Raw genomic sequence first — 12,387 nt, 5'->3', positions numbered from 1 at the left:
AGGTCAGGAGTTCGAGACCAGCCTGGCCAACATGGTGAAACCCTGTGTCTACTAAAAATACAAAAAATTAGCCAGGCGTGGTGGTGTGCACCTATAAGCTACTTGGGAGGTTGAGGCAGGAGAATCACTTGAGCCCAGGAGGCGGAGGTTGCAGTGAGCTGAGATTATGCCACTATACTCCAGCCTGGGTGACAGAGTGAGACAGAGTCTCACAAAAAAAAAAAAAAAAAAAAAATGGCTATGGAACCTAGGACCCCTACCCACTGAGTGACCAGGGTCCATGTCTCAAGTTCCTCTCTTCTAAGATGAAGATATGCATCTGGATGATCTCCAAATTCTTTCTTCTCTTAAAATATCTTTAGTCCGGGCATGGTGGCTCATGCCTATAATCCTACCACTTTGGGAGGCTGAGGTGGGTGGATCTCTTGAGCCCAGGAGTTTGAGACCAGATTGGGCAACATGACGAAACTCCATCTCTACTAAAAATACAAATAAATAACCAAATGTGGTGGCATGTGCCTGTAGTCCCAGCTACTTGGGATGCTAAGGTGGGAGGATAACTTGAGCCCAGGAGGCTGCAGTGAGCTGTAATTTAGATTGAAGCCATCTTCCTTTTTCCTTGCACCAAAGGAAGTGACAAAAAATTATTAAAAATCAGTCAGGCACAGTGGCTAATGGCTATAATCCCAGCACTTTGGGAGGCCAAGGCAGGCAGATCACTTGAGGCCAGGAGTTTGAGAGCAGCCTGGCCAACATAGCAAAACCCCATCTCTACCAAAAATACAAATATTAGAAGAGCATAGTGGCAAATGCTCGCAATCCCAGCTACTTGGGAGACTGAGGCACAAGAATTGCTTGAACCTGAGAGGCGAAGGTTGCAGTGAGCTGAGATCACACCATTGCACTCCAGCCTGGGTGACAGAGCAAGACTCAGTCTCAAAAAAATATATGTATATAAATAATAAAAAAATCTATGTGATACTCTTGATCTGCTTACTTTGTGACCTTCCTTAAACACTTATGCCTAGAATGCATAATTTTTCTTTTTTTTTTTTTTTTTTGAGGCAGTCTTGCTCTGTCACCCAGGCTAGAGTACAGTAGCATGATCTCGCTCACTGCAACCTTCGCCTCCCAGGTTTAAGCGATTCTCCTGCCTCAGCCTCCCAAGTAGCTGGGATTACAAGCACATGCCACCACACTTGGCTAATTTTTTTTTTTTTTTTTTTTTTTTTGAGACGGAGTCTTGCTCTGTCGCCCAGGCTGGAGTGCAGTGGCTGGATCTCGGCTCACTGCAAGCTCTGCCTCCCGGGTTCACGCCATTCTCCTGCCTCAGCCTCCCAAGTAGCTGGGACTACAGGCGCCCGCCACCTCGCCCGGCTAGTTTTTTGTATTTTTTAGTAGAGACGGGGTTTCACCGTGTTAGCCAGGATGGTCTCGATCTCCTGACCTCGTGATCCGCCCGTCTCGGCCTCCCAAAGTGCTGGGATTACGGCTAATTTTTTTATACTTTTTAGTAGAGACAGGGTTTCACCATGTTGGCCAGGCTGGTTTCAACTCCTGACCTCAAGTATCTGCCCACCTCAGCTTCCCAAAGTGCTGGGATCACAGGCGTGAGCCACTGTACCTGGTCATAAGTTCTTAATGAATTACTTAATTAGTACTGTTTTATATTATTCTGTTTTTTCTTTATCTCATCCTGTTACCCATGCAGTGGTGCAATCATGACTCACAGAAGCCTCAACATCCCAGGCTCAAGCAATCTTCCCACCTCAGCCTCCTAAGTAGCTGGGTCTACAGGCATGTGACACCACACCTGGCTAATTTTTTGTTGTTGTTTTGGCAGAGATGGAGTCTCACTACTCCCACCTTGGCCTCCCAAAGTGCTGGGATTATAGGCGTGAGCCACCACACCCAGTCACATAAAACACCGTTTTCCTTCAACTTTGAATCTCTATACCAACTGCACATGAGTAATAAGCAATAAGATGAACACATCCTGCAAGACACCTGCTGCTAAACATGTCAGAATTTTTTGTTTAAAGACATAATTTAGGCCAGGCGTGGTGGCTCACGCCTGTAATCTCAGTACTTTGTGAGGCTAAGGTGAGCAGATCACTTGGGTTCAGGAGTTTGAGACCAGCCTGGACAATACGGTGAAACCCCGTCTGTACTAAAAATACAAAAATTAGCCAGGCATGGTGGCATGCACCTGTAATTCCAGCTACTTGGGAGGCTGAAACAGGAGAACTGCTTGAGCCCAGAGGCAGAGGTTGCAGGGAGCCGAGATCACATCATTGTACTCCAGCCTGGGCGACAGAGTGAGACTCTGTCTCCAAAAAAAAAAAAGGAAATAAAAATAAATACATAAATTACTTTTTGAGATAATTGTACATTCACACGTGGTTGTAAGAAATATAAGGCTTGTATACCCTTTATCCAGATTCACCCAAGAGTAGCAGTTTTTAAAACTATAGTACATCACAGTGAGGAAAATTACATGGCTACAACCTAGTGACCTTATTCACATCTCACCAGCTTTATGTACTTGTGTGTGGTATGCATACATATAGTTCCACGTAATTTTAGGGCATGTGTAGACTTGTGTGACCAACACCACAGTCAAGACACAAAACAGTCCACAACAAGATGCCCTGTGCTACTCTTTTATTGCTGCTGTTAAGTCTTGCTCTTATTGCCCAGGCTGAAGTATAATGGTGCAATCTTGGCTCATTGCAACCTCCGCCTCCCGGGTTTAAGTGATTCTCCTGCCTCAGCCTCTTGAGTAGCTCGGATTACAGATGTCTGCCACCACGTACGGCTAATTTTTTCTATTTTTAGTAGAGACAGGGTTTTACCATGTTGGCCAGACTGGTCTCGAACTCCTGACCTAAGGTGATCTGCCTGCCTCAGTCTCTCAAAGTGCTGGGATTACAAGTGTGAGCACTGTGCCCAGCCCCAACCCCCCTTTAAATCTTGGCAACTACTATTCTCCAACTCTATGGTTTTAGACATAATTGAGCTTTTTAAAAAAATTATTATTATTTTTTTTTTTTTGAGATGGAGTCTCGCTCTTTTGCCCAGGCTGGAGTGCAGTGGCCGGATCTCAGCTTAATGCAAGCTCCGCCTCCCGGGTTCATGCTATTCTCCTGCCTCAGCCTCCCGAGTAGCTGGGACTACAGGTGCCCGCCACCTTGCCCCGCTAGGTTTTTGTATTTTTTAGTAGAGATGGGGTTTCACTGTGTTAGCCAGGATGGTCTCGATCTCCTGACCTCGTGATCTGCCCATCTCGGCCTCCCAAAGTGCTGGGATTACGGGCTTGAGCCACCACGACCGGCCAAAAAAATTATTTTTTAAAATTAAAAAATATTATTTCATCACCCAGCTATTTTTAAAATTTAATTATACATATGTTGTGTTTGTTTGTTTGTTTTTGAGACGGAGTCTCGCTCTGTCGACCAGGCTGGAGTACAGTGGCCGGATCTCAGCTCACTGCAAGCTCCGCCTCCCAGGTTTACTCCATTCTCCTGCCTCAGCCTCCCGAGTAGCTAGGACTACAGGTGCCCGCCACCTCGCCCAGCTAGTTTTTTGTATTTTTTAGTAGCGACGGGGTTTCACCGTGTTAGCCAGGATGGTCTCAATTTCCTGACCTTGTGATCCGCCCGTCTCGGCCTCCCAAAGTGCTGGGATTATAGGCTTGAGCCCCTGCGCCCGGCTGTTTGTTTTTTTAAGTAGAGACAGGGTTTTGCCACATTGGCCAGGCTGACCTCAAACTGCTGGCCTCAAGTAATCCACCTGGCTTGGCCTCCCAAAGTGCTGGGATTACAGGCATGTGCCACCACACCCAGCCACATCACCCAAATTATTAAGCCTAGTATCCATTAGTTATTTTTCCTGATTCTCTCACCCGCTTCCACCTTTCCTCTCTCCTCCCACGTTGCACCCTCCAATAACCCCCGGTGTGTTGCTCCCCTCTATGTGTCCATGTGTTCTCATCATTTAGTTCCCACTTATAAGTGAGAACATGCTGTATTTGGCTTTCTGTTCCTGCATTAGTTTGCTAAGGATAATGGCCTCCAGCATAATTTAGCTTTGAGCATGATTTGAAACTGGTGGGACAGGAAAGACCTCAGCCTCAGTGCCTCTGTTAGTGTTTATGTTGGGACTCTTTGGGTGACAATGTGCAACATTTCTTTTGATTACACTGCTTCTGGCTTCTTTAGGATGACTTTCCACCATGGTAGCCTATTCTAGGGAGGGGAAACTTACCCTGCCTTTTTAACGAGGAAGCAACCACAGGCTTTTTCAGGCCACTTTTCCTTAGATTACTGCTCACTGCATCTTGAGGCAGTGGTGAACTGTTCCTCTGTGCACCTAAACCACAAATCATTACAGGTTTAACAATGTATCTGCTAAATATAAATTGATTTGATGTTAATTTTTAGAGTCTAAAACATATAAACAGTCTTTGCTAATTTCTAGGTTAGCTTCACAGTTTCTAGAAGGAGTTAGCATTAGCCTTTACACATAAAATTTTAGTTTTCTTATGCTCTTTATAGGAAATTGGATGAATAAACAGAAATGAAAGGAAGAAAAACATTCACTTATTGCTCCCACCTGTCAGACAATTACGATGAATTTTCTAGTGAACTGTCTTCCATTTTCTTCTCTGTGAATGTACTGCTGGTTTTGTGATTTTTTTTTTTTTTTTTTTTTTTTTGAGATAAGAGTCTTGCTCTGTCGCCCAGACTGGAGTGCAGTGGCATGATCTCGGCTCACTGCAAGCTCCGCCTCCCAGGTTCATGCCATTCTCCTGTCTCAGCCTCCTGAGTAGCTGGGACCACAGGCACCCGCCACCATGCCCGGCTAACTTTTTGTATTTTTTTTTTTTTTTCTTTGAGACAAAGTCTGGCTGTGTCGCCCAGGCTGGAGTGCAGTGGCGCGATCTCAGCTCACTGCAACCTCCACCTCCCGGGTTCATACCATTCTCCTGCCTCAGCCTCCTGAGTAGCTGGGACTACAGGCGCCCGCCACCATGCCCGGCTAATTTTTTGTATTTTTAGTAGAGACAGGGTTTCACCGTGTTAGCCAGGACGGTCTCAGTCTCCTGACCTCGTGATCCACCCGCCTCGGCCTCCCAAAGTGCTGGGATTACAGGCGTGAGCCACTGCGCCCTGCCGAAATTCAAGTTTAACTGAGTATTCTATACTTTATCTGGCTACCCAAGTGATCTGAGCATTTTCTTTTTTTTTTTTTTTTTTTTTTTTTTTTGAGACGGAGTCTGCCTCTGTCGCCCGGGCTGGAGTGCAGTGGCCGGATCTCAGCTCACTGCAAGCTCCGCCCCCTGGGTTTATGCCATTCTCCTGCCTCAGCCTCCCGAGTAGCTGGGACTACAGGCGCCCGCCGCCTCGCCCGGCTAGTTTTTTGTATTTTTTAGTAGAGACGGGGTTTCACCGTGTTCGCCAGGATGGTCTCGATCTCCTGACCTCGTGATCCGCCCGTCTCGGCCTCCCAAAGTGCTGGGATTACAGGCTTGAGCCACCGCGCCCGGCCTGAGCATTTTCTTTATTACAATTTATTTTTTATTTTTATTTTTTAGAGATGAGGTCTTGCTATGTTGCCCAGGCTGGAATGCAGTGGCTATTCACAGGTCCAATCACAGTGGGCTAGAGCCTTGAGCTCCTGGGCTCAAGGGATCCTCCTGCCTCAGTTTCCTGAGTAGCTGGGACTACAGGCATGCCCCACTGCACCCAGACTATACTCATTTTTATGCCTGCCTGATATTCCATGGTAAAGTGGCTTTACCATGGTTCATTTAACTATCCCCAGTGGTTAATCCTTAGTTGTTTCTAATTTTTTAATACTCTAAATAATCATAAAATCAATATCTCCAGACAAAATGTTTTTCCTATACCAATAATTATTTCCTTAAAAGAGATTATTTAGAAGTGGGGCCGGGCATGGTGGCTCACACCTGTAATCCCAGCACTTTGGGAGGCCAAGACAGGTGGATCACCTGAAGTCAGGAGTTCGAGACCAGTCTGGCCAACATAATGAAACCTCATCTCTAAAAATACAAAAATTAGCTGGGCATGGTAGCAAGCACCTATAATCCCAGCTACTGAGGAGACCGAGGCAGGAGAATCACTTGAACCCGGGAGGTGGAGGTTGCAGTGAGCTGAGATTGCGCCATCACACTCCAGCCTGGGTGACAAGAGCCAAACTCCATCTCAAAAAAAAAAAAAAAAAAAAACAGCCAAGCATGGTGGCACACGCCTGTAATCCCACCTACTTGGGAGGCTAAGGCAGGAGAATTGCTTGAACCCAGGAGGCGGAGGATGCAGTGAGCCGAGATCACATCATTGCACGATCCAGAGCAAGACTCCGTTTCCAAAAAAACGGGCAAAGACTAATAAGTAAACATTTAACAACAATTTCTGCTCTATATTCCTGCCAGAACTGCCTCTCTAAAATGCACAAATGACCATGTCACTTTGTTTCTCCATCTTTCTTCAACTTCCCAGCGCCAAAACTCTTATGCATGACCACCTGATCCATCCCTAGCAATATTCCCTATAGGTAGGACCATTTTAAGGATCTTAACAGACAAGCTATATACCAATGATTATAGCAATGTGCACTACACTAGCCATGCCAGAGAGCCTGGATTTTACTTTTGCCTGTGGTCTTATCATTTTAAAAAACTTTGCCAGCTGGGCATGGTGGCTCACATTGTAATTCCAACACTTTGGGAGGCTAGGGCAGGAGGATCACTTGAGGTCAGGAGTTTGAGACCAGCCTGGTCAACCAGTGAATCCCTGTCTCTACAAAAAACAAACCAAAAACTTAGCCGGGCATGGTATCTTGTGCCTGTAGTTCCAGCTACTTGGGAGGCTGAGGCAGGAGGATCTCTTGAGCCTAGGAGGTCCAGGCTGCAGTGAGCATGCCCCTGCACTCCAGCTTGGGCAACAGAGTGAGAACTCATCTCCTAAAAAACAAACAGCCCAGACACGGTGGTTCACGCCTGTAATCCCAGCACTTTGGGAGGCCAAGGTGGACAGATCACAAGGTCAGGAGATCGAGACCATCCTGGCTAACACGGTGAAACCCCATCTCTACTAAAAATACAAAAAATTAGCTGGGCATGGTGGCAGGCCCCTATAGTCCCAGCTACTCGCAAGGCTGAGGCAGGAGAATAGCGTGAACCCGGGAGGCGGAGCTTGCAGTGAGCCGAGATGCGCCACTGCACTACAGCCTGGGCAACAGAGTGAGACTATGTCTCAAAAGAAAAAAACAAACAAACAAAAAAACACATGAAACTTTGCTAATTTGGTAGCAAAAGGTATCTTGTTTTAATTTTGCATTTCTAAAATGTTTGCACTTTTCTGTTTACTAGTAAGTTTGGAGTTTGGTCCACAGGTAGGGACCAAGTAATATTTTCATTTTGTTTAGACTCTAGGTCTCTTGATGCTTACCTACTAGGATACTTCACCATTTTCATATTGATTTATCAGAGTCCTTAACTGACACTAGTATTAAGCATTTGAATTTTAAAATGTGGCCTGGCCGGGCATGGTGGCTCACGCCTATAATCCCAGCACTTTGGGAGGCCAATGCGGGTGGATCACCTGAGGTCAGGAGTTCAAGACCAGTCTGGCCAACAGGGTGAAACCCCATCTCTACTAAAAATACAAAAATTAGCCGGGCATGGTGGTGGGCGCCTGTAATCCCAGCTACTCGAGAGGCTGAGGCAGGAGAATTGCTTGAACCTGGGCAGTGGAGGTTGCAGTGAGCCGAGATCACATCAGTGCACTCCAGCCTTGGCAACAGAGCGAGACTCCATCTCTCAATAAATAAATAAATAAATAAATAAGGCTGGGTGCAGTGGCTCGCACCTGTAATCCCAGCACTTTGGGAAGCCAAAGTGGATGGATCACCTGAGGTCAGGAGTTCGAGACCAGCCTGACTAATATGGTGAAACCCCATCTCTACTAAAAATACAAAAATTAACTGGGTATGCACCTGTAGTCCCAGCTACTCAGGAGGCTGATATGCGAATTGCTTGAACCCGGGAGGAAGAGGTTGCAGTGAGCCGAGATCGCACCACTGCATTCCAGCCTGGGCGACAGAGCAAGACTCCGTCTCATAAAAAAAAAAAAAAAAAGGGCCGGGCGCGGTGGCTCAAGCCTGTAATCCCAGCACTTTGGGAGGCCGAGACGGGTGGATCACGAGGTCAGGAGATCGAGACCATCCTGGCGAACACCGTGAAACCCCGTCTCTACTAAAAAATACAAAAAACTAGCCGGGCGAGGTGGCGGGCGCCTGTAGTCCCAGCTACTCAGGAGGCTGAGGCAGGAGAATGGCGTAAACCTGGGAGGCGGAGCTTGCAGTGAGCTGAGATCCGGCCACTGCACTCCAGTCCGGGCTACAGAGCGAGACTCCGTCTCAAAAAAAAAAAAAAAAATATATATATATATATATATATATATAAAAAAAGGAAAAAATGTGTGTGTGGGTGTGTATATGTGTGTGTTTCTCCATATACTGAAAATGAGGACAATAAACTATATTTCTAAATTAGTATGGGGAATATAACCACTGTCACAAATTTTTTTTTTTTTTTTTTTTTTAGACAGAGTCTTGCTCTGTCGCCCAGGCTGGAGTGCAGTGGTGCAATCTCCGCTCTCTGCAAGCTCCACTGCCTCCCAGGTTAACGCCATTCTCCTGCCTCAGCCTCCCTAGAAGCTGGGACTACAGGCACCCACCACCACGCCCAGCTAATTTTTTTTGTATTTTCAGTAGAGACGGGGTTTCACCGTGTTCACCAGGATGGTCTCGATCTCCTGACCTCATGATCTGCCCACCTCGGCCTCCCAAAGTGCTGGGATTACAGGCGTGAGCCACCGTGCCCGGCCTGTCACAAAAATTTTTTAAACACTCTATGGATGAAAACTTCATAATACTATCCTAAGGCAGATTAAGGTATAAGATTAATCTGTTTAAGGGATGTACACACATATACAGTAAAAGCAGAATTTGGTTGGATCTTATTTTTGGCTAAGGGATCAAACTTTCAGCTTAACTTGAAAAAGAATCATCAATGGAGAGTAAAACGTTTCTCAGGAAAAAATCCGTAAGAACAAAAACATATTTCTTGGCCAGGTGTGGTAGCTCACACCTATAATTCCAGCACTCTGGGAGGCCAAGATGGGAGAATCACTTAAGGCCTGGAGTTTGAGGCCAGCCTGGGCAACATGGTAAGACCCCTGTCTCTTTAATAAAAATAAAATAAAATATAATATTTTCTTATAATTGTTGAGGTTCAGTAAAAGACATAAAACATAGTAAAACAATCTCTAAAGACGATACCACCAAACCAACCAACCAGACTCTTACCAGATACTTCATCCTTTCTCCTCTTCTTTGACTTAGAGGCAGTAGACTCACAAGCTGATACTGTTGATTCTGAATGGCAACCTAACTGGGGTACAATAATCTCTTTAAGACCTAAAAAATAGAAGATTTCTGAATTGTTAATCCTATCCAAGGGTAAGTATGAGTATGGGCCTCTATCTAGCAAAAAGTTAATTTCTTTTTAAAAATCCCCCAAACGAATTATCCCAGTGTGGGCAACATAGGCAGACCCCATCTCTACAAAAAATAAAAAATTAGCACATCTGTGGTCCCAGTTACTTGAGAGACTGAAGTGGGAGGATCACTTGAGCCCAGGAGGGTCAAGGCTGTAATGAGCCGTGATTACGTCACTGCATGCCAGCCTAGGTGACAGAGCCAGGCCCTGTTTCAAAAAACGAACCAAAAACAAAAACCAAAAAAAATTATGGAGTGATTGCTTGCTTTAAAATAAGTTCCTTGGGCCGGGTGTGGTGGCTCACGTCTGTAATCCCAGCACTTTGGGAGGCCAAGGTGGGTGGATCACCTGAGGTCAGGAGTTCGAGACCAGCCTGGCCAACATGGTGAAACCCCATCTCTAATAAAAATACAAAAATTAGCTGGGCATGGTGGCACATGCCTGTAGTCCCAGCTACTCAGGAGACTGAGGCAGGAGAATTGCTTGAACCCAGGAGGTGGAGATTGTAGTGAGCCGAGATTATGCCATTGCACTCCAGCCTGGGTGACAGAGTGAGACTCCATCTCAATAAATAAATAAATACATACATAAATAAATTCCTTTAGACTGGGCACAATGGCTTACGCCTGTAATCCCAGCACTTTGGGAGGCTGAGGCAGGCAGATCACCCGACGCCAGGAGTTTGAGACCAGAGTGGCAAACAGGGAGAAACCCCGTCTCTACTAAAAATACAAAAATTGGTCAGGCATGGTGGCAGGTGCCTGTAATCCCAGCTACTTGGGAGGCTGAGGCATGAGGATTCCTTGAACCCGGGATGCAGAGGTTGCAGTGAGCCAAGGTTGTGCTGCTGCACTCCAGCCTGGGCAATGGAGCAGATTCTGTCTAAAAAAAAAAACATTTTTTTTTGTTCATTCTTTGTTATAATTAACACAGGGCATCTGTGGAAGAGTAAACAGCAAACTAACTTTGCTAGATTGTCTCAGTAAAAAATGATCAAGTCTCTTCATCATTAATTTCAACCAACCAACCAACCTTTATGCAAGTATGCTGACTGGGACTGAAAGAAGGAATGCAACCAGGCACGGTGGCTCACACCTGTAATCCCAGCACTTTGGGAGGTTGAGGCAGGAGGACTGCTTCAGCCCAGGAGTTCAAGACCAGCCTGGGCAACAAAGTAAGACCCCCATCTCTGCAAAAAATTTTAAAAATTAGCCAGGCATGGTGGCACGTGCCTGTGGTCCTAGCTATCTGCAGGGACTGAGATGGGAGGATCTCGAGCCTGGGAGGTCAAGGCTGCTGTGAACTGTGATCATGCCACTGCACTCTAGCCTGGGTAACAAAGTGAGACCCTGTCTCAAAAAAAAAAGAAGGGACACTTTTAATTATCTAGCAACTGTTTCTGAAGGTTGCTAAGACAATCTCCAAATGTATCAATGGAACTCTTTCATTGCAATTTTAGAAAAACATAATAACCAGGTCAACCATACCACCTACCGCTGGAATCAAAATTTAGGAAGTCTGAGAATTCCTGAGCCAATGTCTCGTCACTGGCAAAGGCACAGATGCAAGCAAAGAAATGAATGCATCTCTGGGCTGCCTCATCCTTGGAGGCATTTGACTTGTGCGATTTCAGAGTCTGACAGGAGCAGAAGAAACGGCGCTCAGGCAAGCTTTTGGCACTGATTTTCTGCACAAAAGATGTATGCAAATACCCCAAACTGTGCTTCTGGCTTGCCTTGCATTTCACCACCAAGATGTTTTTAGTAATTCTCTGCACCAGAGGACCTGTGGGTTCCGTGGCCAACTGCCAGATGGTCTGTTTGGTTTCCGGGGAGGCCTGCATTGCATTCAGGACCGAGCTCTTCAGGGTCAGAGGGGTGGCCTCTGCCTGGCAGTTCACCGCCAGCTTGATGTGCTGGCACTGGTTTTCCACAACGCCTTGAGTGGCAGCTTTCAGGCATGAGGGGACATAACACCGTCCAGAGCTCAGCTGAGTGATGATTGTCCCATCCACTGTCTGGATTGTTGTCTCTGAAACCCCGAGCTCCACAAAGCATCGGTAATCAGGGCCCCGGTCTCTTTGCCGCACTGAGTAGACCTGAAGATCAGAGCCTGTAATGATTTTGACAGCTTCAACACTAGGCTGCTTGCGTGCACCGTAGCGGAATATGGTTCCACATGTCTTGTTCTTACAGCTCAGTCCCCGGGTTCCATTGTATGTGCCACATCGGGGACACTTTCTGATTCCCCTCAATGTGGCCTTCCCCAAATCAGATAAGAAAGCTGGGACTTTAGTCCTCAGAGAATTTGGTTCCATTTTTCACAGGCCCTACAAAAGATAATATACCCAATAGCATGAGTATACCTTCACACGCAAAAGTTAAAGTCACTTGTAATATTTAGTACAGAAAGCAAAATATAAAAAAGCTATCCACTATTTTTTTTTTTGAGACGGAGTCTCGCTCTGTCACCCACGTTGGAGTGCTGCGGCGCAATCTCGGCTCACTGCAGCCTCCGCCTCCTGGGTTCAACCGATTCTCCTGCCTCAGCCTCCTGAATAGCTGGGACTACAGGCGCCCGCCACCACGCCCAGCTAATTTTTGTATTTTTAGTAGACACGGGATTTGACCATGTTGGCCAGGCTGGCCTCAAACTCCTGACCTTGTGATCGACCTGCCTAGGCTTCCCAAAGTGCTGGGATTACAGGCGTGAGCCACCGCACCCGGCTGCTATCCACTATTTTTAAACTGTACCACAAAACAACATAAATTTAAACCTACAAACAAAATGAAAGTAAAGGA

The 12,387-nt window shown here is 46.2% G+C and overlaps 1 protein-coding gene and 1 long non-coding RNA gene across 4 annotated transcripts in view; both read right to left on the bottom strand.

The window, feature by feature from the left end:
- Positions 1–12,387, bottom strand: part of C13H2orf42 (chromosome 13 C2orf42 homolog) — a 43,547-nt gene that overhangs the window by 23,053 nt on the left and 8,107 nt on the right. For all 3 annotated transcript variants that reach the window (XM_050754432.1, XM_050754434.1, XM_050754433.1), the window contains exons 3-5: positions 11,081–11,915; positions 9,394–9,504; positions 4,267–4,371 (exon numbers count right to left, since the gene is read on the bottom strand). In XM_050754432.1, the coding sequence (XP_050610389.1) occupies positions 4,267–4,371; positions 9,394–9,504; positions 11,081–11,903 (1,039 nt within the window). In that variant the 5' untranslated portion in view covers positions 11,904–11,915. The remainder of the gene's footprint in view (positions 1–4,266; positions 4,372–9,393; positions 9,505–11,080; positions 11,916–12,387) is intronic.
- The window catches only part of LOC126934114 (uncharacterized), a 239,224-nt gene that overhangs the window by 223,093 nt on the left and 3,744 nt on the right, over positions 1–12,387 (bottom strand). The window lies entirely within an intron of this gene.

The sequence above is a fragment of the Macaca thibetana genome, chromosome 13 (genome assembly GCF_024542745.1).
Source record: "Macaca thibetana thibetana isolate TM-01 chromosome 13, ASM2454274v1, whole genome shotgun sequence".
NCBI lineage: Eukaryota > Metazoa > Chordata > Mammalia > Primates > Cercopithecidae > Macaca > Macaca thibetana.
Note: the sequence above shows the minus strand (reverse complement) of the source record. Positions and strands in the feature narration are given on the sequence as shown.